The 27,468-nt window shown below is 37.3% G+C and overlaps 1 protein-coding gene across 14 annotated transcripts in view; it reads right to left on the bottom strand.

The window, feature by feature from the left end:
* Positions 1 to 27,468, bottom strand: part of GTF2I (general transcription factor IIi) — a 113,631-nt gene that overhangs the window by 48,702 nt on the left and 37,461 nt on the right. For 4 of the 14 annotated variants that reach the window (XM_077908266.1, XM_077908268.1, XM_077908269.1 and 1 more), the window contains exons 7-12: positions 24,388 to 24,442; positions 23,863 to 23,906; positions 14,507 to 14,584; positions 5,132 to 5,191; positions 3,031 to 3,087; positions 1,024 to 1,086 (exon numbers count right to left, since the gene is read on the bottom strand). In XM_077908266.1, the coding sequence (XP_077764392.1) occupies positions 1,024 to 1,086; positions 3,031 to 3,087; positions 5,132 to 5,191; positions 14,507 to 14,584; positions 23,863 to 23,906; positions 24,388 to 24,442 (357 nt within the window). The remainder of the gene's footprint in view (positions 1 to 1,023; positions 1,087 to 3,030; positions 3,088 to 5,131; positions 5,192 to 14,506; positions 14,585 to 23,862; positions 23,907 to 24,387; positions 24,443 to 27,468) is intronic. The other 10 variants (XM_077908267.1, XM_077908271.1, XM_077908273.1 and 7 more) reach the window with 5 other exon arrangements.

Below are 27,468 nucleotides of genomic sequence, written 5' to 3'. Positions count from 1 at the left end.
AAAAAACAAAAAACAAAACAAACCTCAAAACCCTGAATCACTAAGATGTGTGGTTGAAGGGGGGAATTCTATGGAAATGTGATATATGTGTATTTTAAATGATCATTATAATGTATGCTGAAAATATCTATATATTTTTGCAAAACTAAATATATACATACATGTGTATTTATACACAATAAACTGGTATCTACCTGAGTTTAGGGATTTTAGAACAGAGCAGGATTGGTAAACAAAACTTTACATAGTACAATTTATTGTAATGTTTCAACATTTTACTCTAAGAAAGTACTACTAGTGGAGGGGAAGGGAGGAGAGATCGGGGGGGCATTTTAGAGGAGTAGCATAAGCCATTAATTGAAAAGGAAAAATATCAACATGCATCTAGGAATTATTAAACATGAGAAGTGATACTATTAATAATTTTCTATTAGCTTAATTTATTCATAATCCTGGCCTATCTGCATTCATGCAGTACCTTGGAAGACAAACTAGGTTTGAAGCCACTGTCACTGAAGATGTTACTTGAGCATCTATTCATCGCTACTGCTTCAATAATCATTTTTAAAGACAGATTCTGCATCAGCCTTTAATAGTGTTCTAGGGGCAAATGTGAAGAATGAGGAAAGAACTCTCCACACTTTCCCTTCCAATTCATGGAGGTACAAATTAGCTCTCTTCTGTTGCAACCCAAGCACAGGTTCTAAACTGTTTTTGTGAGCATCATGTTTGGTCATTGTTTTCATGTGTTTACTTTCGATTCCCAATGACAGTGAAGGACAGCTCGGTCGACTTGTGGGCCGCTGCCTGTGCTCACACCCTGCCTGGTTGTCTAGAGGTCCCAAAGCACTGGCTGCGTTGCTGGGAAGCGGGCTGCCTTGGTCACACATACACATATATGCATCAGTTCTTCTCACAAGTTTCCGTTAAGAATGAATGGAATGTATACTCGGCAATGTGAATGTGACAAAGGGTTTTATGACCAGAAGTCCACTTTTGGAATCCAGGCTTCCGGGAACTAACCTTCGATAGTCACCTCAACTTCGGGGTCCTCACTTGTTTCTGAAGGGACATGCTGAGTAGAATCTTGAAAAAAATAAAATTCTAAAATGACATTCGTTATACAGCACTTTCTGTAAGTTCCAACATTTCACTGATTCACTGTTACTCCAAAAGCAGCCTACGAGAAAATTGTTACTGGCATTTGAATTCAGCTCATAGTTGTTAGGTTAGAACATCTGACCCTTTTCATGGCAAACAGAGATGAGGGAAAACAGAAAGAAAACCTCTGGACAACTACTTGATAATACCAAGCTACTTGCAGTAAACATTAACGGACTCAAAAACCTCCGAGTTTACAGGAAGGAGATTATAATGCCGTCACTATTGTTTTCCTGCTGAAACTAGAAAATGCTAGGACAGACTCGAGGCTTTCTCTCTTGTTTACTATTTCCCCTCTCCTTTCAGAGATCCTAGGAGTGGTTTACAGCATTAAATAAAACCACAATCCATTTTTTGATCTGGGGACCTTCATATCAAGATAATGGCTGGGACAGAAGCAGAGAGGACTCAATCCCCTAACATGATATGCAGCAGACTCATAAAACATAAGATCTTTTGTTTCTTTTTGTACTACTACACAAAACAAATGTACATGAGAATGTTAGTGCTAGAAAGCTCAGCTAGAGAGTATCCTTGTCAACTCTCTTTTCATTTTGCAAAGGTTGAGAGATTAATTGATTTGCCAAAGATTATGTTCACTTGTTAGTAAAAGAATAAAGACCAGAACCCAGGTCCAACTCAACTCTGTTCATACTGACATGGGACAATAAAAATCTCAAACATCAAGTATTTCAAAGCCTAGAATGTGGACTATGGAGCAATGCAGACTGCCTGAAGAAGCCCTGTGCCAGGTGTGGCCTGCACACAGGTAGCTCACTGTTGCACATAGACCACCTATCTAAAACAAATGTTACAGAGGAAACCATCTAATTACCTCCTGACAGTAAAACATTAAAAAAATAATAATAATCCACACAATTTTCTATAAAAAGATCTCAAAAAGAAATGTAAAATATTGTTGAAAATGAGCATCTTGATATTTTTGCAAGATACGTACTTCAGTTAGAAACCAAATTCTAAAATCGAATTTGGAAAACTTAGCCGACATTTCAGGGACCTTAAGACCTCCCTATCCTCAAAAGAGGGTAGAAATCAAATTAATGATTTTTAAAAGTTAAATAAAAAAGCAAATATAAGGAATAAAAATATTCTCGAAAAGACTCCTTTTCTATTTGGGCGGGGGTGGTGGTGGGGTAGGCACAACATGACCAGTTTTTGAGAGAAATCAAAATTCTAAAACAAGATTCGGGTACCTTACACCAGTCATTTTCCTTGGGAAAAATCTACAAGAATTCTTCTGGAATTATGTAAACTGCTGAGAAATAGGAAGCCATTTGGCTCAGTAATAGTTTCACTTAGGATCTGGAGAATTTAAGGAGCCATACCACAGTTAAATATTTCCTTGACGCCACAATTGAAGGAGGATTGGCTGAGAAACAGAGAAAGGAGTTCCAAAGGGTATAAAAATAAACAGAGAGAAAATCCCTCCTTTATTAATCTTACGTGGAAACACTACTTTGAAAAAAAAAAAAAAGGTACCGTTACATAATATTTTTAAGAATGAAATATGAACAGAAACCAGTCATTTTTTTCGGTCTAAAATATTGAAGCCAATCTTTGAGAGATCTGCAATATGGCACAAGATGATCAGGAAAAAAGGGCAGCATTTTGCATCATGAAGAGTTTTACTTACCACTTCTGTTTTCATCCCCATATGCTTTATTACTCAATACAGTTATATATGTATATTACACCTTAGGACTAAAAAAATAAACCTGTTGGCTAAGAAGGCATACCAAAACAATCAACTTTTTAGTTTCAAATAAGGTGTTTGAAGGGCAATATTCTCTATAATAGAGAACAAACATAATATGATTACTGCAAATTTAAAATCCCTTTATTTCTAACCTTCTGCTGGTACTTCCATTTCTGTTCCTTCATTGCCTTCTGAAGAATGATGGCTCCCTAAAGAGAAAATAAACCACATATACTAAACCAGTAAAAACTTACATTGAAAGAAGAGAAACTAGGCAACAGTGCAAATAATTTAACACTTAACCATACAACATATACAAACTGATTAACTCCTCTGCAGTTAATTCCAACAATGCGATCTAATTCAGAAAAACACATAAAACTTCTATTTGAAAGCACAAGAAATTATTTTAAAATGTAAACAGATAAAGAAACCTAAGTAGGTTTGGGGATTTAATATTATTACTGTTACTATACAATATAATTACTGATAGATGTTGGAATTTGAGATACAGAACAATTATGGTTCAAGGTACCATGCTCATCTGTCAATGACGCACACACAAAAACACAAATCAGAGTAAATTCTATCTTTGCTCACAGACTCTATTAAAGTCTACACAAACAAGTTCAGGTTTTGCTGTGAAATGTTTCCTGCTTTCCATTTTTACAATGGCGGAAGCTATGGAAACGCAATCCCCATTATTTAATCAAAGTTGTACTAAAAGGAAACTCGTAAGTTAAAATTTAAGATACTACCTTTAGTCTCAAAAGCATTTTAATTCAGGTAATATAATCTGCCTGCTTCTAAAAACTGGAACATAAAGCAATGTATCAGGTTAGGCAGTCACAAGGTAAACAGGCTCATCCTACTAGTGCAGAAGTTTTACTCATAAATAGGAAAGAAGTAATCTACAACATTAGAGAGCCACTTAGGATTAATTGCCCAAACTGCCCCAGAATATCATCCTCTGTCCTTAAATGTCTGAGCTACTAGCATGGAAAAAGCTGAAAATCACTGCCTTCAGGTATCAATAAACTATATTACATAGGAGTAAGAATAAATCAGATAGGGGAAGTAAAATGCAATCCATTTTGTCATCCACTAACAACTGAACTCAGAAGCTATACTAAACATGTGACCCCTAGACATAGGTTTAAATATAAGTATTTATTTTGATCTTTAAAGAGCATCGATTACAGTTTCAAAAACTGCCATTCAGTGTCTAGTACCTTTTAACTTAAATGCCATACTAAGGTCAAATACTTTTGGTTTTTAAAGGTCTAGTTTTATGATGCCATGATTATCTTGGGATTCTCTTCCAATAACTCCGTATTATAAAAACTCACCTGAGCTCAAAACACTAGGTAAATCTATAAATCTAGAGACATGAATTATTCTTTAATTAACTCTTAAAGTATACTTTCTCAACACATAGTGCCCCACCCCCAGCCTTTAATGTTAAAATCCGAATTCATGGAGCACTGGCTTCTTTGACTGTAAAGTCAAAGAAAACAAAGATGAGGTCAAAGGAATGAGAGATAATGGAGCAGAGAATAGTATTTAACAAAGGAAGGGTGGGTAAAGGATAACAAGTTAAGCACGCTGTTCCACCCTAATATTACACAAGTGTCTGTCAACAAAGATGCTGTGTCCTTTCTGTTCTTTTTTAAATCTGAAATAAGCAATTACATTTATAGTCAAAGTAAAACTAAAAACTTAAAAAAAAAAAAAAAAATGGATCCTACTTGACCAAAGCCAGAATAGACAGAAGTAAAAGCCATCACATAGCCTATGATCCTCAAGTCAGGGCACACTATACAAAAATTCCCAGAAAAGTATTCAATTAATAAACTTAGGGATTTATTTACAAGTGGTATTTCACAAATCTTTCTAAAAACTAAGAATCAACATGACCTTCTCGATATTTACATTACTAACTATACAATAAAAACCTTATTTCTGACTATTCTGATATAAGGTATAAATGTGTACTTTACCTTAAATATGAAAGTGTGTCATGTACCCATTTCGAGATTCATTACTAGATTCACAAAAGGGAAAATTGGTTTTGAAAAATTGTTGCTTGTGAAGTTCATTTATGTTTAAAAAAAAAAGGCCAATACATTTTCTTTTTCCTTTTCCATTTAGAAAAGTAACAGTACAGATATTAATACTAAAACACAGTCTGTCCAATATAAAGAACATCACATCACAACAGTACGTGGGAAAACGGAAGTGAAAACATTATACCTTGTAAAGACTTCGAAAGGGGGAGTTTGTCATCAACATCATCATTTTCGGAAGGGCCTGCTTTGGAATACAAAGATAATACTTCAAAAGTAATCCCAAAACTGTATTTTGGGTCACCTCAGTCAACAAATTGGACAAGAGAGATGGAATAATACAGCCTTTTCACGAACAAAAAAAAGAAAAAAAAAAGGCAAAATGAAAAAAAATGACAAAATGAGTGGCATCAATTCATGGTCTTACTGAATGGAAAAGGTGTCCTCAGATAAGTTCATATGTAGACAGTCCAGAGACATTTTGAAAATGACCAGACATATGGATTGAATGGGAATGGTACGTCTGAAACAGTAGACATGGGTTCCACACAGAAGTTTGGTTCCTAACAGCAAACTGCAACTTTCACTTTACACAGATGGTAAATGCAGATTTATCACACAAAGTGTATTGCTTCCTTCCTTTACAAATATTTGCTTCATCTTTTGTCATGCTGAAGAAAACTGCAGAATCAAATTGCTACACTTTCCTTAACTCTCTAAAATCATGTAATTAAACTATCAGTAAGCCTAAATCTCCACTGAAACAGAAACAGGACAAATTAAGAGTTATTAATTCAGAATTCCCTCTTTCCTGCAGATTCACAGGATTCCTTAATAACCTAATTGTTCTTCCCAGTTATTAATACAGAAAGTATTCTGAAATAACTAAACCTCCACAGAAAGCTATGAAGATTGTGACAACACGTTACATGTAGCATCAAGCTTGTTAGTGATGAGGGTAATCAATCTAAAACAGAGAACAAAACACTGTGTTTTTAATGGCTACTTATAGAATGTTCCTGTACTCAAATGAATACAAACCACTTCACTGTCTCTGAATATTGGATAGTATCATTAAGACTTTTGAAAGGTATCACATGAGAAATTTCACAAAGACCCAAACTACACATTATAAGCAAGGAACACATCATAGGAGAAAATAGTTTCAGAGAAGATGTACAAACTATATTCAGAATTTTAACTAAGAGCAAGATGCTGAATGAAAGAGACTTGAATTCAAACACCAGATTCATTGCTTCCTAGTCATGGGCTCGTGGGTAAACTATACACAGAAAATAAATGATAGCTAAGGGTGTTACTGGACTTTTAAGTATGGCTTTAGCTGCTTTTCCACTCTGGCTTTGTAGTATTCTTGATATTGTCCTGTTCTAATTTTGTAAAAATTAAGTCCTCTTTATTTTTTTTTTAATTTTTTTTTAATTTTTATTTATTTATGATAGTCACAGAGAGAGAGAGAGAGAGAGGCAGAGACACAGGCAGAGGGAGAAGCAGGCTCCATGCACCGGGAGCCCGATGTGGGATTCGATCCCGGGTCTCCAGGATCGCGCCCTGGGCCAAAGGCAGGCGCCAAACCGCTGCGCCACCCAGGGATCCCAAGTCCTCTTTAACACAAAGTACATTTTTGTAGGATTTTCAATGTACAGGATTTCTATTTTAAATAACCTGTCTACTTCTGATTTCTAATTATACAAATTATATTATGTTCAGAGAATTTAAGGTTATCTGTGAACAAGTATAAAGTCAATTTTTTAAAAGATTTATTTATTTATTCATGAGAGACCTAGAGAGAGAGAGAGAGAGAGAGAGAGAGAAGCAAAGACATAGGTAGAGGGAGAAGCAGACCCCTTGCAGGGATCCTGATGCGAGACTCGATCCTGGATCCCAGGATCACACCCTGAGCCGAAGGCAGATGCCCAACTGCTGAGCCACCCAAGTGTCCCCTAAAGCCAATTTTTTAAAAAGATCCATGCTTTGTAAGTTTATGTACTGGGTGCAGAGTTCTAGATATGCATCAATTAGCTCATGCTTCTAAACTGTAGAATGCAAATATTGTACTTATCTATAGGTATTCAACAGCATGAGATGTTTCTGTTATTGACAGTCATTTGTTAAAATCTCCCACATGACTAGAGACCTATAAATTTATCACAATTGTGTCAATTCTTTATTTCTATTTTAATTTCGAGGCTATACTTATACTGTAAGGTATATGCAAGGGTATATTTTTTTTGTGTGTGTATAGTATATATTAATGATCACTGTATCAACTCAGTTACTTATTAGTATATATTATATAGTCTAACTTTTTATACCTATTACTTTCTTCTTCTTTGGCCTCAAATTTATATTGTTAAACTTGATTTCTAGTGGTTAATATATGCCCAGTATACCTTCACAGACCACTACCCATTCAAACTACCTATGATGTTTACATTTAGCTATCTATGTTTTCACACATATATTTGGATTTTATTCATTCTAAGCACACTCAAAATGCTAGCCTTGTCATTTCAGTCATGAAAATCAAACATTCCCAATGCTCATATCTAAGGACCACTAACTATCCTAGTGGAACACTGACAAGTGCTCAGATATATGTCCGAGCCGATTTTAAAATGTCAAAAGTTTTGAAAGATAAATGTCCTATGTAGAATAATGATCAAATGAACTACAATGTAATCATACGACATATTATCACAATAATACTATTAAACTTCTATGTGACAAAACAAGTAAATCTCAAAAACTTACACTGCATGAGGGATGTACAAGAACATGTACATACCAACATATGTAGTACAATACCATTTGTGTCAAGCTTAAAAACTAAGAAAATACCATATATAAAATGCATGTGCATGGAAATACACAGACACTTCTGTAGGAGCAGATATGCAATAAAAGCATAAAATCTTTATGGGTAACGGGGCACGTGGGTGGCTCAGTCGATTAAGTGTCTGCCTCTTGATTTCAGCTCAGGTCAGGACCTCAGGGTCCTGAGATCTAGGATCACACTGGGCTGGCGTGGAGCCTGCTTAAGACTCTCTTTCCAGAAAAAAAAAAAAAAAAAGATTCTCTTTCCAGGACGCCTGGGTGGCCTGGGTGGCTCGCGGTTGAGCCTCTGCCTTCACCTCAGGGCATGATCCTGGAGTCCCAGAATCGGGTCTGCCTCAGGCTCCCGGCAGGAACCTGCTTCTCTCTCTGCCTGTGTCTTTGCCTCTCTCTCTCTGTCTCTCTCATGAATAAATAAATAAAACCTTAAAAAAAAAAAAAAAAAAAAGATTCTCTCTTTCCCTCTTCCTCTGCCCCTCACCTCCCCACCCAAACAAATGTTTATCAGTAAGGATGACCCTCAATTTCAAGAAACTAGTTAACTCGGAGGAATAGAAAAGAAAGTAGAAATTTCAGAGAGTCCAAGAAAAGGTGCCAATTACATATTTAACATGTTCTACTGTGGTAGGGGGTGGGGGGAGATGACAAGAGAGTAAGATTCCATAAACCCGGGCAGATGTACAGTATGTCTTTAGGTTTCAACATTTCACTTTAAAAGAAACCATTTTAGAAACACAAAACAGCAATGTAAATAATGATCTATAAGTACACCCAACAATATGTCTCACAAATTTTGTTTTATAAAAAAAAACCTAGGGGTGCCTGGCTGGATATTGGAGTTGCGAATTCAAGTCCCAAATTGGGTGGAGAGATTACTTAAAAAATAAATTAATAAAATCTTACAGGTAAAAAAAAAAAGAAGCCTAAAACAACAGTATACACAAAAAGATCCCATTTATGTGAAATACAAAACCAGACAAAACTAATGTAGGTTGCTACAGGTCAGGAAGTTACCACTGGAGGGGGTTGCCTAGAAAGGAGCCCAAGGGAAGGAGCTAGTTTTAAGGATACTGACATCTAACAGCCCTTCAGAAAACACAAAAGGAGGAACAGATCTAGAGTCAGTTGGAGATTTCAATACTGTTTGACAGAATAAGCAGACAGAAATAGCAGTAGGAACAGCAGACCTAAATAACAATCAATCAACCTTAACAAAGTTAAAATAACTGAAATTATACAAAGAATGTTCTCCAACCATAACAGAAATAGAGAATCAGTAACAGAAAGATACCTGAAAAGCCTACAAGTATGTGGAAATTAAAACTACCCACTTCTGCTATGATCCAGTAATCACACTACTGGGTATCTGTAAAAAAAACCAGAATAATACTAATTCAAAGGGATACACGCACTTTTGTGTTTATTGCAGCATTACTTACATTAGCCAAATTATGGAAGCATCGTAGTTATCTATCGATAGATGAATGGAGGAAGAAAATGTGGAATATATAAAGAAAGGAGTACTAATCAGCCACAAAAATGAATGAAATCTTGCCATTTGCACTGACATGGATGGAGGTGGAAAGTATTATGCTAAGCAAAGTAAGTCGGTCAGAGAAAGATAAATACCCTATGATTTTACTGTTGTGTGGAATTTTAGAAACAAAACAAATGAGTAAAGGGGAAAAAATAACAGAGAAAGACAAAGCAAGAAAACAGACTCTTAACTATAGAGATCACACTGACAGTTACCAAAAGGAGGTGACCAGGAGGATGGTAGAAGCAGAATGGGATTAAAGAGCACTCTTGTTGGAGATGGGCACTGGGTGTTGTCTGAAAGTGTTGAATCACTATACTGTAAACCAGAAACTAATATAATACTGTATGTTAACTCTACTGGAATTAAAATAAAAATGTAATAAAAAAAAAAAACTACACACTTCTACAGAAACCACAGGACAAAGAACTAATCACAAGGAAATTCAAAAATGTTTTGAATTGAAAGAAAACAAATACAAATCAAAGTTTGTGGAATACAGCTGAACTAATGATTAAGAAATTTATGTCATCAAATGTTTATATTAGAAAAGATTTTAAATCAATGATTTAAGCTTTTATCTTAAGAAACATAAAATAAACACAAATTAAAATTAAAACAAGAAAAACAACAGAAAGAAACCTAAGAGCAAAAGTCACTGAAAGTAAAAGCTGGTTCTGTGAGAAAAAGAAAAAGTATGTAAAAGCTCTAGAGCTGGACCAATGGTTCTCCACTGCTAGTGATCATATCCCCACTCCACAGGGAGAGTTTATGTCATAATTACATTTTTGATGGTCACAGCTAGGGAGATACTACTGCTATCTAGTGGGTAAAGGCTAGGAAAGCTACTAAACATTCTATAATTCATAGCATAAAAGAGATACCCACAACAATCAACTGCTTGATCAGAATATCAACATTGACAAGCTTGAGAAACTCTGAGCTACAGCAACCAAGAAAAAAAAATGATAGACACAAACTAAAAAACTAGAAATGAGAAGGGCATCACTATTCATCTTGCAAATATTAAAATAAAAAAAGAACACTTGGCAAAATAGATTCTCTAAAAGACACAAACTGCCAAAGCACAATCAAGAAGTATGTGACCTGAACAGCTCTACAACTATTAAAAGAAATCTAAAAATTAAAAAAACAGACCAAGTTTAAAAACCTTCCATTGGGGAGCCTGGGTGGCTCAGCTGGTTAAGCGTCTGCCTTCAGTTTGGGTCATGATCCCAGAGTCCTGGGATCCAGCCCTGCATCAGGTTCCTTGCTCAGTGGGGAGTCTGCTTCTCCCTCTGCCGTTCCCTCTGCTTGTGCTCTCTTCTCACTCTCTTTCAAATAAATGGATAAAATCTTAACAAATAAAAAATAAAAACCTGGGGGATCCCTGGGTGGCTCAGCGGTTTGGTGCCTGCCTTTGGCCTGGGGCGTGATTCTGGAGTCCCAGGATCAAGTACCACATCAGGCTCCCTGCATGGAGCCCGCTTCTCCCTCTGCTTTTGTCTCTGCCTCTCTCTCTCTCTCTCTTTCTCTCTCTGTGTCTCTCATGAATAAATAAAATCTTAAAAAAAAAAAAAAACAACTTTCATTATGGAAACCAAAAGCCCTAGGTGGCTTCACTGGCAAATTTCACCACACGCTTAAGAAAAGAATAGTACCTATTCTCAAAAACCCTGTTCCAGGACAGCCCCGGTGGCGCAGCGGTTTGGTGCTGCCTGCAGCCTGGGGTGTGATCCTGGGGACCCAGGGATCGAGTCCCACATGGATGGGACTCCCTGCGTGGCGCCTGCTTCTCCCTCTGCCTCTCTCTCTCTGTGTCTATGAATAAATAAATAAAATCCTAAAAAAAAAAAAAAAAAAAAAAACCACTGTTCCAGTATATCACTTCCCAATTCGTTTTGCTGAGGCCAACATTACCAAAACCAAATACAAGGACATTTATAAGAAGTTTTCTGACTAGTATCTCTTAAGAACAATCAATAATACATAAAAAGAATACATTATAACCAAGAAGGGTTTATTATCCCAGTAATACCTGTCTGGTTTAACATCTGAAAATTAGTATTAATCACCATTTTAACAGACTAAACAAGAAAAACCCGTATAATCATCTCAAGAGATACAGAAAAGACCTACGAATTCAACATCCAATCACTATAAGCACTCTTCCCACTCGGAATACTAGAACTTCCTCAAACTGATGAAGGGCATCTACCAAACACTCACAGCTATTATACTGAAAGATGTCCTTCTAAAACTGTGAACAGGATAGGGATGTCTACTCTCACTACTCCTGTTCAAAACAACACCAGGGGTCCCAGATTGTGCAATTAACCCAAGGAAAGGAAATGGAAGGAATAACATTGTCTACTTAGAAAATACCAAAGATTTCACCAACAAGTTGCTTCAACTAATAAGTGAATTTTAACCAAGACACAAGATACAAGGTCAGTTGTAGTTCTATGTATTGGCTATAGCTGGAAGCTGAAATGTATCAGAATAATACCATTTACAGTAACACCAAAAAACATTAAATAGATATAAATCTTACCAAATGGGCACTACAGGATCTTTCTCTGAAAACAAAACTCTGATTTAAAAAATCTAGGAAAAGCTAAATAGGTAAGAGATATAAACCATGCTCATGAATTAAAAGATTGGGTATTAAGATACTTAGTTCAAATCAGCTATATAGATTCAGCATAATCTCTATCAATATCCCCACAGTTTTTGAACAAATCACCAAGCCTATTTTTATAATTTATATGAAAAGATAAAGGAGCTAAAATAGACAAAATAATTTTTATAAAGAACCAATTCTGTAGGACTGCCACAATCTGATTTCAGGACTTACTATATGCTATAGCACTCAACACAGGTTAATATAAGGTTTACAAAAGGACACACAGAAATCAAGGTAATGCAATGGAAAAGAGCAGTCTTTTCAACAAATGCTACTAGAAAATTTGGATATCCATCTGCTTAAGTTTGAACTAAATATTTGCCACACCATGCAAAAATAAGGCCTAAATTGATCGAATACCTAAACGTAAAACCACAAAATTTTTGTAAAACAAGATACACAGTGTCTAGCTCCTACCTTCTCCAATTGGACCTAAGATAATATCATTTCAAACAATCTTCGCTCTACAAACATCTGATCTCCAACCCTTATTTCTCAAGCATTACCTTAAATTACTCAACGAACAAACTCAAAAGGGAACAAAAAAGCTTCTATACTCATGGCTGAGAATAACAACCCTAAACAGACAATACCAAAGATGAAGACAGACTTTTTATTTTAAAAATAACGTGTTAAGAAAAAAAAGACTAGGGTAGCCCCGGTGGCTCAGCAGTTTAGCGCCTGCCTTCAGCCCAGGGCATGATCCTGGAGACCCAGGATCGAGTCTCACATTAGGCTCCCTGCATGGAACCTGCTTGTGTCTCTGCCTCTCTCTCTCTCTCTAGTCCCACATCAGTTCCCTGCATGGAGCCTGCTTGTGTCTCTGCGCCCCCCCCCCCCCCCCCCCCCGTCTGTCATGAATAAATAAATAAAATCTTAAAAAAAAAAAAAGAAAAAAAAGACTATTTTATCAACTAGTATTTATTAAATTTATGCACGTGTATTAGGTACCAAAAGCTACTTTTATAAAGGCTAAATTTTTTCCATAATTTTAACTCTTTACTTAAAACTCCACATAATTGTCTCAACCTTTTACCCCTGTGATTATTAACATCACAAGCCATAAAATGTTCAAAACTGGCAGATAAAAATAATAAAATTCACTATGAAACATTTTAATATATGTATACAGTTATTCACATTACAAATAAGAATAAATTTATTCATAAAACATTCACAATGCTCTAGAACTAATAAGGGCTTATCTTTTTAAATGAGTTACCACTATTAAGCAAATCACAACGAAAATGAGGTCTCGTAAGACACTCACTAAAATGGCTAAAAAGAAGACTGACAGGACAAGTGTTGGCAAGGATGTGGAACAACCAGGAACTACTTATGCACTGCCGGTGGAAATGTAAAATAGTACAAGCACCGTGCAAAACAGTTTGGTGGTTTCTTACAAAATTAAATACCTACCATATGTCCCAGCTATTCCATTTCTAGGAATCTACTCAAGAGAAATGAAGGTATATTTCCATACAATAATTTGCACACATAAGTTCACAGCAACTTTGGTTTTAATAGCCCCCCAAACTAGAGACAATCAAAATATCCAACAATATAAAAAGGAATAAACAAATTGTGGTATACAGCCAAGCAATGGAATAATACTCGGTAATAAAATGGAATTAGCTATGGATATATGCAACATTGTGGATGAATTTCAAAACAATTATGTGGAATGAAAGAAGTCACATCCCATCCCAAGAAAACAGTACATACTTCATAATGATTCTACTTATAGAAATTTCAAGAAAAATGGAAACTCGTGTCAAATGAGATAAAACAGATCAGTGGTTGGCTGGAGAGGGCAGTGAATTGCAACAGAATACAAAGAAACTTGAGGGTTATGGAAATGTCATTATCCTCACTGCAGTGAAGATAACTTTACAGGTATATAGAGACAACCAAACTAATCAGATTTTATACATTAATATTTTCATGTATTTTGTACATCTATAAAAATTAAATGAGCTATAAAATATAGAAAATGTTCTTCAAAACTAAAATCTGATGCTGCATTGTTAAACTACAACTTTTAATACCTCCCTAATAAGCAAGTAAAAAAAACAGAACAAAGTGATAAATTAATAGCTAAAAATTTATTATCTTACCTTTTATAGATTTTTAAGATAATAATGCTTACACAGATATTTTTTGTTGCACAAATAGAGTGATTCCAGGTTCAGAAGACCTCTTTTCTGTCTTTCAAATAACTCTAGAAACTAGAACTGAATTCTAAATTGTGCCACAGCTTTTGCTTGTCCTTTTAAGAATATTAATGGCTATTTTACATTTTGCCTGTAGATAGATTACTTAACTCATTGCTCTATTTTTGAAATCTGTCTTATTCCAGTGATAAATTATAAGCACATGCCAATCAAGAAAGTCAATAAAGTCGTATTTAATGAATTCAGGCAATTGATAAATTTGAATCTTAAACACAAACAACTCTGGAAAGAAAAAATGCATGAATAGTATACCTTGAATATTATATTGATAGTAATCAGGATCTTCTGATTCTTCTTTTACTGTCACAGCTGCCATTTCCAGAGAAATACCTGTAAAAAGCAAATGAAAGTATATAATTACACATTAGGGCATGCAGTTAGATGGTGTAGGAAAATCTCTCCTACCTAAATAATGCAGAGCAATGAATGAAGACTTTGAAAAGACAAAAGTTTGCTAGGTAGCAAAGGGGCAAAAACCATCTAAAATCCAACCTAAACAATGTTTTAACAATATTACTAATTTTCTGAGATGATCTGCTTTTTCCTCTGACATCCTTATTCTTAGATTTGAAGAAAATTAGTCATACTCTCTTTTCATCCAACATTAAGAATGCTTTTACAGGGGTGCCTGGCTGGCTCAGTCAGTAGAACACAAGACTCCTGATCTCACGATCATGAATTCGAGTCTCATGTTGGGTATAGAGCTTACTTAAGAAATAGAAAAAGACTTTCACAAATTACTGAACATCACCTGTAAGGGCATCTGGGTGGCTCAGTCAGTTAAGCATCTGCCTTAGGCTCAGGTCATCATCTCAGATTTGAGACATGGAGCCCTGTGTCAGGTCCGTGCTAGGCATAGGACCTGCTTAAGATTGTTTCTCTCCCTCTTCCTCCCTCTGAATGGAAGGAAGGAAGAAAGGAAGGAAGAGGAGAGGAGAGGAGAGAAGAGGAAGGAGGAAGGAAATTACCTTTAAACTTCAGTTGTAATGACTCAACACTCTGAGGTTAAGATGGTTTTGTTTTACTTTATTTTATAGATTTTATTGATTTATCCAGGAGAACCAGAGAGAGTCAGAGACAGGCAGAGAGAGAAGCAGGCTCCCTTTGGGGACAAGACTCAATCCCAGGATCTCAGGATCATGCCCTGAGCAAAAGGCAGACGCTCAACCACTGAGGACCCAGGCACCCTAAGATGGCATCATTTTATCTTTTTTTAAAGATTTTATTTATTTCTTCATGAGAGACACAGAAAGACAGGCAGAGACATAGGCAGAGAGAGAAGCAAGTTCCATGTGGGGAGCCCAATGTGGAACTCGATCCTGGGGCACTAGGACCACAACCCAAGTCGAAGGCAGACACTCAACCTCTGAGCCACCCAGGTGGCCCTAAATTGAGAATATTAAGATACAAAGTATAAGGGAGAAAAAAGAAACCTCTCTGATAACGATACTATTATATCCATACATAAAGATGGTTGAAGAATTCAACAAAATAGGACTTTTCTCAATTCAGCATGTTTATTTTTAGATACACACTATTCAAGAAATGACTATGTGAATAAAAGAGAACAATTAGCAAAATGATCATTTAGGTGCAATTAACTAAAAGCTAAACAGGAAACTGTGGCATAGATTCAAATACTTCCTTCCCAATAAGATATTCAACGCTATCTTTCTATACATCTCGCAAAAAAGTAACACTTGGTCTATCTGTAACATACACAAAAGCTCCTGATCTCTCTCTCTCTGTCTCTCTCTCCTCACCTCCCCTCTCTCACACCAGCACACAGGCAGGTGCAATTAATACAGCTTCCCTTTGGGGCGCCCGGTGGCTCAGTTGGTGAAGTGTCCCATTCTTGGTTTCAGGTCAGGTCGTGATCTCAGGGGCGTGGGATCGAGTCCCCAGTCGGGCTCCACATTCAGCGTGGAGCCTGCTTGTCCCTCTCCTCTCTCTCTCTCTCTCTCTCTCTCTCTCTCTGAGGATAAAATCTTAAAACAAAAAAACACAGCTTCTTCTTTCCCCAACTACTAATCCCAAATGCCGCTAGATGCCACTGAACAATGTAGGCAGCCGCATCAGGTAGGTTCTGTGCAGCAGAATGAGAAGAGGACTTACAGGAGATTAAGGGGACACCAAGAAGGGCTTTAGGAGACGGAGGGAGATGAGTGGGCAAGCACGGGTGGTGACAGCCCAACAGGGAGGGCCACAGTGGGAGTGAGCCAAGGAGCCATGGGCTACAAAACAGGACATAGGTCCAATGAAGTAAATATATTAAGAATATCTGACTAGCAGGATCCTCATTGCAACAGACAGGAATTATATAGGAAAAGGAGGGGAAGGAACCCTTGGGATGTCAAGAACTGAAAATATGGGCATGGAAAAATAGAGATGTAAATAGAGGCATAGATATATTTACATGTATACAAACACATGTATATAAGGCACACACATAGGTTCCCAAGCTTTGTTAGAAATAGTAACATCCCAACTGCAGTCAGCACACCCAGCACCAAGATCCTTTTGTCTCAATATCACTCAGGAACCACGGCTTCTTGAAATAGTTGATACTAGAGCTGGACTAGAGAGGGATTAGAGACGAACCTTGACCATGTTCTACTACAAGAAAGAAAAAAGTTATCGGGCAGCCGGGGTAGCTCAGGGGTTTAGCGCCACCTTCAGCCCAGGGCCTGATCCTGGAGACCCGGAATCCAGTCCCACGTCGGGCTCCCTGCGTGGAGCCTGCTTCTCCCTCTGCCTGTGTCTGTCTGTCTCTCTCTCTAGGTCTCTCATGAATAAATAAATAAAATCTTTAAAAAAAAAAAAGTTATCTAAAATGATAGATGACATATGGACCAGGGAAAGGACTTGGGACTTCTTGAAGTGGCTCCCAAAGGCCAAAGAAAGGACTATTTGCAAATCAAGATAAATAATGATAATAATGTATTGAATAAAATAGAAACATATGAAAGTAATAAACTAATTTTAATGGAAAGCCTGATGAGGAGTGGCACATATTTCTAGAGTCTCAGAGAAACTTCCACAAATATAATTACTACAAAGGAAGAGTAAGTTCATAGAGGAAAAGCCTCTCAAAACTAACTTTCATCTCATAAATGAAACCAACAGTAAAGGGATCAAGAGAAATCACCACCTGATATGAATGAACACAGTATCACTTCTATGATACTTTTGCTTAAAAATAAATAAATAAAAAGGCATTACATGAATCCAGTCATGAGAAAACATTAGATACTTCCTTCAAACATGCCCAGGTCACAGGAAGAAGACCCAGAGATTAGGAGACACTCTAGAGTGAAGAAGCCATCCACAAACACAATAGCAAAACTTGAGAAAGGTTTGAGAATTAGATGGGAGCAACTTATTGCCCTTATTTTGATGACTGCACTGTGGCAACGTGGGACCATGTTCTGGTGTGTAAGAATCACACACTTCAAAGAGTGAAAGGGCATCATGTTGGTAACTTTATGTCCAATGATACAGGGAAAATTCCCGGACCTGGTACATGCGGGTTTCCTAAAAGTCTGCAATAATTTTTAAATGTTAACACTTTAAGATAAAAATTTAAACAACTGGGCAGCCCCAGTGGCTCAGCGGTTTAGCACCGCCTTCGGCCCAGGGCGTGATCCTGGGGACCTGGAATAGAGTCCCACGTCGGGTTCCTGCGTGGAGCCTGCCTCTCCCTCTGCTGGTGTCTCTGCCACACTCTCTCTCTTTCTCTGTGTGTCTCTCATTAATAAATAAATAAAATCTTAAAAAAAAATTTAAACAACTACAGTATCATTCATCTATTCACCATGGTAGCATTTCCTCAACTAAGTAGCACTCTGTCTTCTGGACACCTGCATTATCAGCAGGTATTCCACTGATGGAGCTGTAGGTTAAGTGCCGTTTTTGTAAGACAGCACAGGATCAAAGAACATGTGTACCTTCAATGACAAGAAAGGGGCATCTGGCTATCTCGGTTGGAACACACAATCCTTAATCTCGGGGTTGTGACTTCAAGCCCCATGTTCACTATAGAGATTATTTAAAAATAAAATCTTAAGGGCAGCCCCAGTGGCTCAGTGGTTTAGCACCGCCTTCAGCCCAGGGCATGAGACCTGGGTTCGAGTTCTACGTCGGGCTCCCTGCATGGAGTCTGCTTCTCCCTCTGCCTGTGTCTCTCTGCCTTTCTTTCTTTCTCTCTCTCTCTCATGAATAAATAAAGAAAAAAACATTTTAAATAAATAAATAAATAAAATCTTTAAAAAGTGAATAAAATGAAATGACAAGAATTACCAAAGCATCATCTACATAATAAAGCAACCATTTAAGCGGTCATCAAGAATTTTTTTTTTTAATTTTTTTTTTTTATCAAGAATTTTTAAAGCTCCCATGGCCACCTACTCTTTACTGAGTATGAGCAGAGTGTTTGCCAATCTGCTGGTACAACTTCCACCTCTGTTGGGTTTTTATCTCTCTTTAACAAAACTAATCATTTTCTCTTGCTTCTTGAATCTCTGATCATTTATTCTTTGGATTAGCTCTCTGTAAGTCCACTACAACAACCACTTGTCATATGTCCTGCAAGAAGCCATTCCCTGCGTTTCACATGTCCCTGACACATTTTGGCTGACTCTGCCATCCTTCATTTTTAATTCCTTCTTAGTCTTATGTGGTGGTTAGAAATTATTCGGATGATTACTGAATTTTCTCCCCACAATGCTTTTAATCTGAACTTTTATTATATATATGCAATTTTTCACACTTCACAAAGTCAAGTCAGTCTCTCACTATTATGTTTTCAAGTGCTCTAGTTGATTCTCTTTGGTGTTCTAAATACACACTCCTATTGTCTGTACAATCTAATGATGCCCTCCACTTCCTAATTACTGAAACCTCATTCTTTTACTGGTTTGTACTAGCACACTGGTAAGAAACTGGTGAAATGTGCTTCTTCATCATACAAAGAATGCTTCTAGCGGTTCTCTACTAAACACAATGATGGGCTGGTATTTACAATTATGTACGATAGTCCAATCAATCAGGTTATGGATTTCTTTTTTTTAAGATTTTATTTATTCATGAGATACACAGAGAAAGAGGCTGAGACATAGGCAGAGGGCGAAGCAGGCTCCCTGGGGGGGTGCCCAATGCAGGGCTCAATTCTAGGACCCCAGGATTATGACCAGAGCCAAAGGCAGATGCTCAACCACTGAGCTACACAGGTGCCCCAGGTTAAGGGTTTCTGCTGCCTTCTTATCATCTACTCAGATGATATATTATTTCTAATTATTTTAGTAACAAGAAAAAGTGAGTTTAGAGATTTACTAATAATATCCTTGTGTTCCTAGATGAAACTTAAGTCTGAAATTCACTACATAAGGTAATTTTTTTGAAGATTTCATTTTTTATTAAAATTTCTACACCCAACATGGGGCTCAAACTTACAACCCCAAAATCAAGAATTGTCCTATGCTCTATCAATTGAGCCAGTCAGGCAGCCCAGAGAATGGTTTAACTAATTTGAGAGCACAATAAAAGATCGGCTCTGCAACAATGCAAACATGGACATAACAAAACTGAAAATTGGCTTCCATCCTCTCTAAGAGGTCAAATCGAAAATATCACTATTTTGCAGTGACATAAAACTGCATTTTACAAAATTCAAATGTTTGGACTCCAGCTATAGCCTCTGCTTATTAGATCATACAGTTTATATATGCCTTCAGTACAAAAATGCAGTAAATGTCAATTTCTCTTTGCCAATCACCAAAGCTAATTATAAAATATATTCCTGGTAATAATACAATGATCTTTTATAATTATGGTTTTTTTTGTATTTTTTTTTTTAAAGATGTTATTTATTTATTCATGATAGTTACACAGAGAGAGACAGAGAGGCAGAGACACAGGTAGAGGGAGAAGCAGGCTCCATGCAGGGAGCCCAACATGGGATTCGATCTGGGTCTCCAGGATCGTGCCCCGGGCCAAAGGCAGGCGCCAAACCGCTGCGCCACCCAGGGATCCCTGTATTATTTTTTAAAGATAAAGTTGCAGGGTGCCTCAGTGGCTCAGTCGGTTAAACACCTGCCTTCAGCTCCAGGCCATGATTCTCAGGGTCCTGGGACTGAGTCCCACATCAGGCTCCAAGCACAGCAAGGAGTCGGCTTCTCCCTCTCTACAACTTGTGCTCTCACCCATGGGTGCTCTCTCTCAAATAAATAAATAAATAAATAAATAAATAAATAAATAAATACAAGATGAAGATGCTTTCACTCATAGAACCAGAAAAACAAAAAAATCCTAACAATAGAATTATAATCAAGTCATGAAGAGCTGTATGTTTTATAAATAAGCTAAACCACTTGTGTCCTATAAATGGAACATGGCAAAAAAGCAAAACGTATGTAAAATGCCCAAGATCATGCTCAGTTGCCAAAGAACTTGAACAGTAAAAATCAATTTACCTATATGGTCAGAGTGGAAAAGGGGAAGAGTACTGGGAGACAGTAAAATAATTATATCCTCATTTTTCCATATGTTAACATAACAAAACCAAACCTTAAAACGACATGACCTACAGTGTGCTACTGGTCTAAGGCTAGACATTAGAGTTCAAGGGAACAGAACTGATAGTTGTAGAAGTACACTTGGTCACCTGCTGTTTGATAGAGGTGCTAAGGAGATCCGATGGGAACAGGTCAGCTTTTCAACAAAGGACACCAGGACAGTGGCATGTCCGCATGAAGAAGGATGAAATCAGACCCTTCCCTGGCAACCCACAAAACTATAAACTCAAAACAGGCCTGAGGTTTAGATTATAAGAGTTAAAACCATGTAAAATTCTTCATGACCTCAGGTGAGGCAAAGAGTTTAGTTTTTCTCAGATGTAACACCTAAAGCCCAAATGATTAAAAAAAAAAAAAAAATTGAAAAACTGAATTCCATCAAAATGAAAACATTTTTAGGCTTCAAAGGACACCATAAAAAATGAAAACACAAGCCACAGAGTAGAAAAATATATTTGCAAAACGTTATTTCTGGGAGAAAAAAATGTATCCAGAATACATAAAGAACTGTTATAATTTTTTTTAATTTTTTTAAAAGGGAGAAAAAAAGAAGAAAGAATAAAGAAGGAAATCTTGTTATCTGTGACAACATGGATGGATCTACAGAGCATGAGGCTGAGCGAAATAAGTCAGACTAAAACCATATGATTTTACTTACATGTGAAATGTAAAACTCAAAACAAAAGAACAAAGACTCTTAAATATAGAGAACAAACTGGTGGTTGCCAGAGAGAAGGTGTGTGATGGGTTGGGCAAAACAGAGAAAAAAAGATTAAAAGGTACAAACTTACAGTTATAAAGTAAATAAGTATAAAAAGTACAGCATAAAGGATATAGTCAATTTTGTAATGATGTATGGTGACCGATGATGGCCATACTTACCATGATGAGCACTAAATAATGTAGAGAATTATCTAATCACTATGCTATAAATCTGAAACTAACAAAACAAAACACTGTATGTCAGCTCTATTTCGATAAGGAATAAATAGCGGCACCTGGGTGGCTCAGTCAGTTAAGCATCTGCCTTCAGCTTAGGTCATGATCTCAGGGTCCTGGGACTGAGTGTCGCATTGGGCTCCCTGTTCAGCTGGCAGTCTACTTTTCCTCCCTCTCTCCCCCTGACCCCCACTTGTGTCTGCATACTCCCTCTCTTTAAAAAAAAAAAAATGAAAAAAATAACCAAAAAGAAAAGAAACAACATAATTAAAGAATGAGCAAAAGATTTAAAAAGACATTTCATCAAAGGCAATATATGAATACCTAATGAGCACATAAAATGATGTTCAACATCATGAGGAAAATGCAATTAAAACCACAGTTCCAGAGGCATCTGGGTGGCTAGTCAATTAAGTAGCTGCCTTCAGCTCAGGTCATGATCTCCATGTCCTTGGATGGAGTCCAGCATCAGGCTCCCTCCTCAGCAGGGAGCCTGCTTCTCTCTCTGCCCCTCCCCATGTTCATGTCACATAAATAAATAATCTTTAAAAAAAAAACAACAACACAGTTCTAGGATATCCTGGAAAAGGCAAAACAATGAAGGCAGTAAAAAGATCAGTGATGGATGGCCAGGTGTTACAGGAGAGAGACAGATGAAAAGGCAGAGGGCAGAGGACTTTTAGGGCAGTGAAACTATTCTGTATGATACAGACAAGTCATCATTATACATTTATCAAAATCCACAAAATGTACAAGACTAAACCCTAATGTAAACTATAGATGCTAGGTGATAATGGTTCATCATTTTTAATACCACTTTGATGTGGGATGTCCATAGTGGGAGGCTATACTTTTGTTGAGTTTTGTTGTGAACCTAAAACTGCTCTAAAAATAAAATGTCTATTTAAGAGCATAAAGGAAAAAAAAAAAAACCCCACACAATGAGATACCACTTGAGACTCCCTAGAATGACTATAATCAAAAAAGACAGACATTACCACATTTAGCCAAGATACAGAGAAACTGAAACCTCATACATTGCTGCTAAGAATGTACAGCCACTCTAGAAAACAATTTGTCAGTTGCTTATAAGTACAGTTACCACAGAAGTAGCAATTCGCTCCTGGGTATCTATGTATACCAGAGAAATGAAGAGAGACTTATTTCTACACAAAGACAAATATGTGAATGTTCACAGCCATGTTACTCAAAACAGCCAAAAAGTACGAACCATTCAAATGCCCAAATGGTAAATGGATTAAGAAAAGGTAGTATATCTATACAATGGAATAATATTCAGGGTATGAACTACTTATGTACACTACAACTATTTTTGAAGATGAATCTCCAAACATGATGCAGAGTTTAAAAGAGGCAAATGTAAAATACCATATTGTATGATTCTACTCATATGCAATGTCCAGGTAACCTACAAAACCCAAAATTAGATTAATGGTGGGAACATGGTTTCTACTTGGGCACCAGGTTTCCAACTGGGATGATAAAAATTTTCCAATATCAGATTGTCATGATTACTGCAAAACTCTGTGTACTCAACACCACCGAATTTTATACTTAGGGCTAAGTGAATTTGGCTGTATCTCACTCGATAAAGCTACCCAAAAAATATATATGAAATAAGAGTACAAGCATGACATTTAAAAGTAAGGAAATGAACACCAAAAACAGCATAAAGTTAAAAGCAGTCTCCCTAGAAAGTAGAAATAGGCGGCAGACGGGGGGAGGCAGGGAGAGTAAGATTACTTGCTTGGCTTGTGTAAAAAGCACTGCAGAAAGAGATGACATTTTACACTACTGTTCCTATGTAATCGAGGGGAAAACCTATTAACAAATTTGCTTACAAACATGTAATCAGCAACAAACTTCTGGCTACCATTCAGTAAATGAACTTTTTCAGGTTTTAGTATAGTATCTGGTAACATTAAGAGACAATGTCACCAATGGAACAAATTTGTTCTGTCTGCTTCTCATCAGTACATCACAGTAAAAAATAAGTCAAAATACAATCTTCTACATTAAGGAAAAGGTTCCCTTACTTTTATTTCACAGATTCTAAAAGCACTAGCAAGAACATACCAGAATCTTCTGTGGGTTCAGTTTTCACTTTGACGGGGCCACAGCTGAAAGGAAAAAAGCCTTAATGAAGCTCTGCACTGGTGCGGGCTGTCCACATACCAACACACAAAGTCACTTACCTGACCAAGCTCAAGGCAAATCTGACTCAACTTTTTAAGTTTACATATTTATCTCTTGCATAACGATAGCTTGTCCACTGAATTTAGTATTTTAATTCCAATCAACTTTTTTGGGGGGGAAAAAAGACTGAAGACATAGGATAACATGATAACTTGCAAATTCCATGTTATTCTAAGGCCCTCCTCTTCCCAGTGTGGTTATCAACCTATCTTAAATGCTTCCCCCCAGAGCTACTCAGTCAAACACTGCATTTTCACAGAACCCCAAATGAATCAGCTAAATATTAACCCTCAAGACATTGTGATACGGGCCTTTTAATGTTCTAATTCCTCAAGATTCGAAAAACTAAAGTCCCCGGGATGTGGATGTGCAGGTTTATGCGTACTGATGAACTTTGCTTTTTACCTTCCACCTGGAGAGAGCATGGACCTTTCAGCATCCGTTACCATTACGCGACCACCTATGTACAAAAAAATAGTGAGATTTAGGTTTTGCCAACACTTTCAACTAATATTTCCAAAGGTCCTCAACAGAGAGTAAGCAGGGTAGGGATGTCCACAGCTCCAGGTCACAGTGGAGGGCACACGACAGTGTGAATTCACATAACAATGTCCTTCATTCTTCCCTCAAAGGAAGAGGTGTGGGGATGATGACCATCCAACAGTTTTCACCCCCTCACCCACCAGCACCCTCCCCCCTTAAGGAAAAAGCTCATAATTTTTTTAAAGATTTTATTTATTTGACAGAGAGCACAAGTAGGGGAATCAGCAGGCAGAGGGAGAGGGAGAAGCAAGCTCCCTGCAGAGCAGGGAGCTGGACATAGAAATCGATCCCAGGACCCTGGGATCATGACCTAAGCCAAAGGCAGACACTTAGCCAAATGAGCCACCCAGGTGCCCCAAAGCTCATAGGTTTATCAGTGAAACAAATACACCAATGCACTATTACTCCAACAGTAGAGAAGAAGCCTATACTGACACAGGAGTGCTGATAAAGATTTCTGTTAGGGATACATCAAGCAAACAGTGACTGAGTAACAGATACAGGATTTCTATTTGAGAGTGATAAAAATATTCTGAAATTAAGAGTGAGGTGACAGTTGCCCATCTTGTAAATATACAAGATGAACTGCACACTTTAAAACCATGAATTTTTTTTTTAATTTTTATTTATTTATGATAGTCACAGAGAGAGAGAGAGAGAGAGAGAGAGAGAGAGGCAGAGGGAGAAGCAGGCTCCATGCACCGGGAGCCCGATGTGGGATTTGATCCCGGGTCTCCAGGATCGCGCCCTGGGCCAAAGGCAGGCGCCAAACCGCTGCGCCACCCAGGGATCCCGTAAAACCATGAATTTTATATTAAAAAGCCCATGAATTTTATGTTTGCAAAAAAATTAAAATGTAAAGAGAGGCTGATGCCACCAAATGTGAATGAAGATATAGAATAACTGGGACTCTCAATGTTGGTGGGACCACCAAATGAAATAAATCACACTAAAAACCAGATTGGCACGTTCTTGAAGAATTATTTATGTAAATACCATGTGCCACTCCAATTTTAGGTATTTACCCAAATGTGTGTCCACATAAGGTCTTACACTGAAATATTCACAGTAGTTTTCTTTATAAAAGCCAAGAAATGGAAACCCAAATTTTTGTGAACAGGTGAATGGGTAAACAATTATAGTGTACCTGTACTGTAATACTCATCAGGAAAATAAGGAATTACTGATACACAAACAGGCATAAATCTCAAAATAAGACAAAAAAAAAAGTACCTACTATGATTCAATTTCTATTTTAAAAGTCTAGAAAATGCAAATAAATCCACAGTGACAAAATCAATGGTTGCCTGGGATTAAGGGTAGGAAAAACAAAAGACAGGAGTTATCAAAGGCTGACAGCAAACTTGGGGTGAAAGATATGTTCCTTGTCTTGACTGTATTGATGGTTTTCACAGTATATACATGTATCAAAAGTCAACAAACACTCTACACTCTAAATATGTGTAGTTTATTTTATGCCAATAATAACTCAACAAGGGACACCTGGGTGGCTCAGTAGGTTAAGAATTTGCCTTCAGCTCAGGTCCTAGGATCGAGCCCCAAGTTAGGGTCCCTGCTCAGCAGAGAGTCTGCTTCTCCCACTCCCTATGCCCCTCCCGCTTGTCTGCACACTCTCAAATAAATAAAACCTTTAATAATAATAATAACTCAACAAAGTTATCAAAAACTTTAAAAACTGGAAAATATCCCATTACAATCAAAACTTTCCAATTATTCTGAGTCAATATGATAAAAAAAAAAAAAGCAGTCATACAAACCCTCCTGCTTGTACCACCTGGTGTAAGCACCCTAGAAGAAACATTCTTTAGTTAACAACCAGGCCCCAGTGTTTCAAAAGAAATTTATAGAAGACTTCAAAAAGTACAAATGGCAGATAAAAACCTAGAACACTTCAGGAAAAAAATACTGCTTAAGAAAATTTGGAATTTAAAATTAAACAAAGCAATAAAGCTTTTCTTTCTTATAAAGGACATCTACAAAAAACCAACAGCTACCATATTGTCAAAGCCAAAATGTCTTCCTCCTAATACTGAGAGGGTGAGGCTCCTATCCCAACTTCCATTAGATATTATATTGGACATTCTGGCTAGAAAAATAAGATGAAGATATAAAAAGCATTCAGACTGCAGAGTTAAATTATCCTGATTCACACACAACAGGATCCATGACATAGAAAGCTCAGAAACAGGCAAGGTCAACTAACTTTCTTTTTTAAAGACTTTTTATTTATTAGAGACCCAGAGAGAGAGAGAGAGAGAGAGAAACAGGCAGAGGGAGAAGCAGCCTCCATGCAGGGAGCCCGACGTGGGACTCCCGGGTCTCCAGGACCACACCCTGGGCAGAAGGCGGTGCTAAACTGCTAAGCCACTGGGGCTGCCCAACTAACTTCCTAACAAAAATCCCAAAGCACTTCCGGGAAGAAAGTACATTTTTTTTTCATCAAATTGTGCTGGAACAACTAGACAGCCACATGCAAACTGAATTTCCACCTTCATCATGTGCCATACACAAAAACTAACTCAGAACTTACCACAGATCTAAACGTAGTAACTCAGAATATAAAAACTTATAGAAGAAAACACAACACATTCTCATGACCTTGTGATAGGCAATGGATGATCTGAGATATGAGATCAAAAGCATAAGAATTAAAAGAATGAATTGGGCTTTGCAAAAATTAAAAGCTTTTGTTCTCGGGTGCCTGGGTGGCTCAGTCAGTTAGGTGTCTGCCTTCCACTCAGCTTATGGCCCCAGGACCCAGGGATCGGGCCCCAGGACCCAGGGATCGAGCCCCACGCCCAGCTACCTGTTCAATAGGAAGCATGCTTCTCCTTCTCCCTCTGCTCCTCCCCCCTGCTCATGCTCTCTCTCTCTTTCAAATAAATAAATAAATAAAGTTTTTAAAAACCTTTTGTTCCTCAC

Source organism: Canis aureus, chromosome 8 (genome assembly GCF_053574225.1).
Source record: "Canis aureus isolate CA01 chromosome 8, VMU_Caureus_v.1.0, whole genome shotgun sequence".
Lineage (NCBI taxonomy): Eukaryota > Metazoa > Chordata > Mammalia > Carnivora > Canidae > Canis > Canis aureus.
The sequence above is the reverse complement of the archived record's forward strand: the minus strand, read 5'-3'. Positions and strand labels throughout refer to the sequence as shown.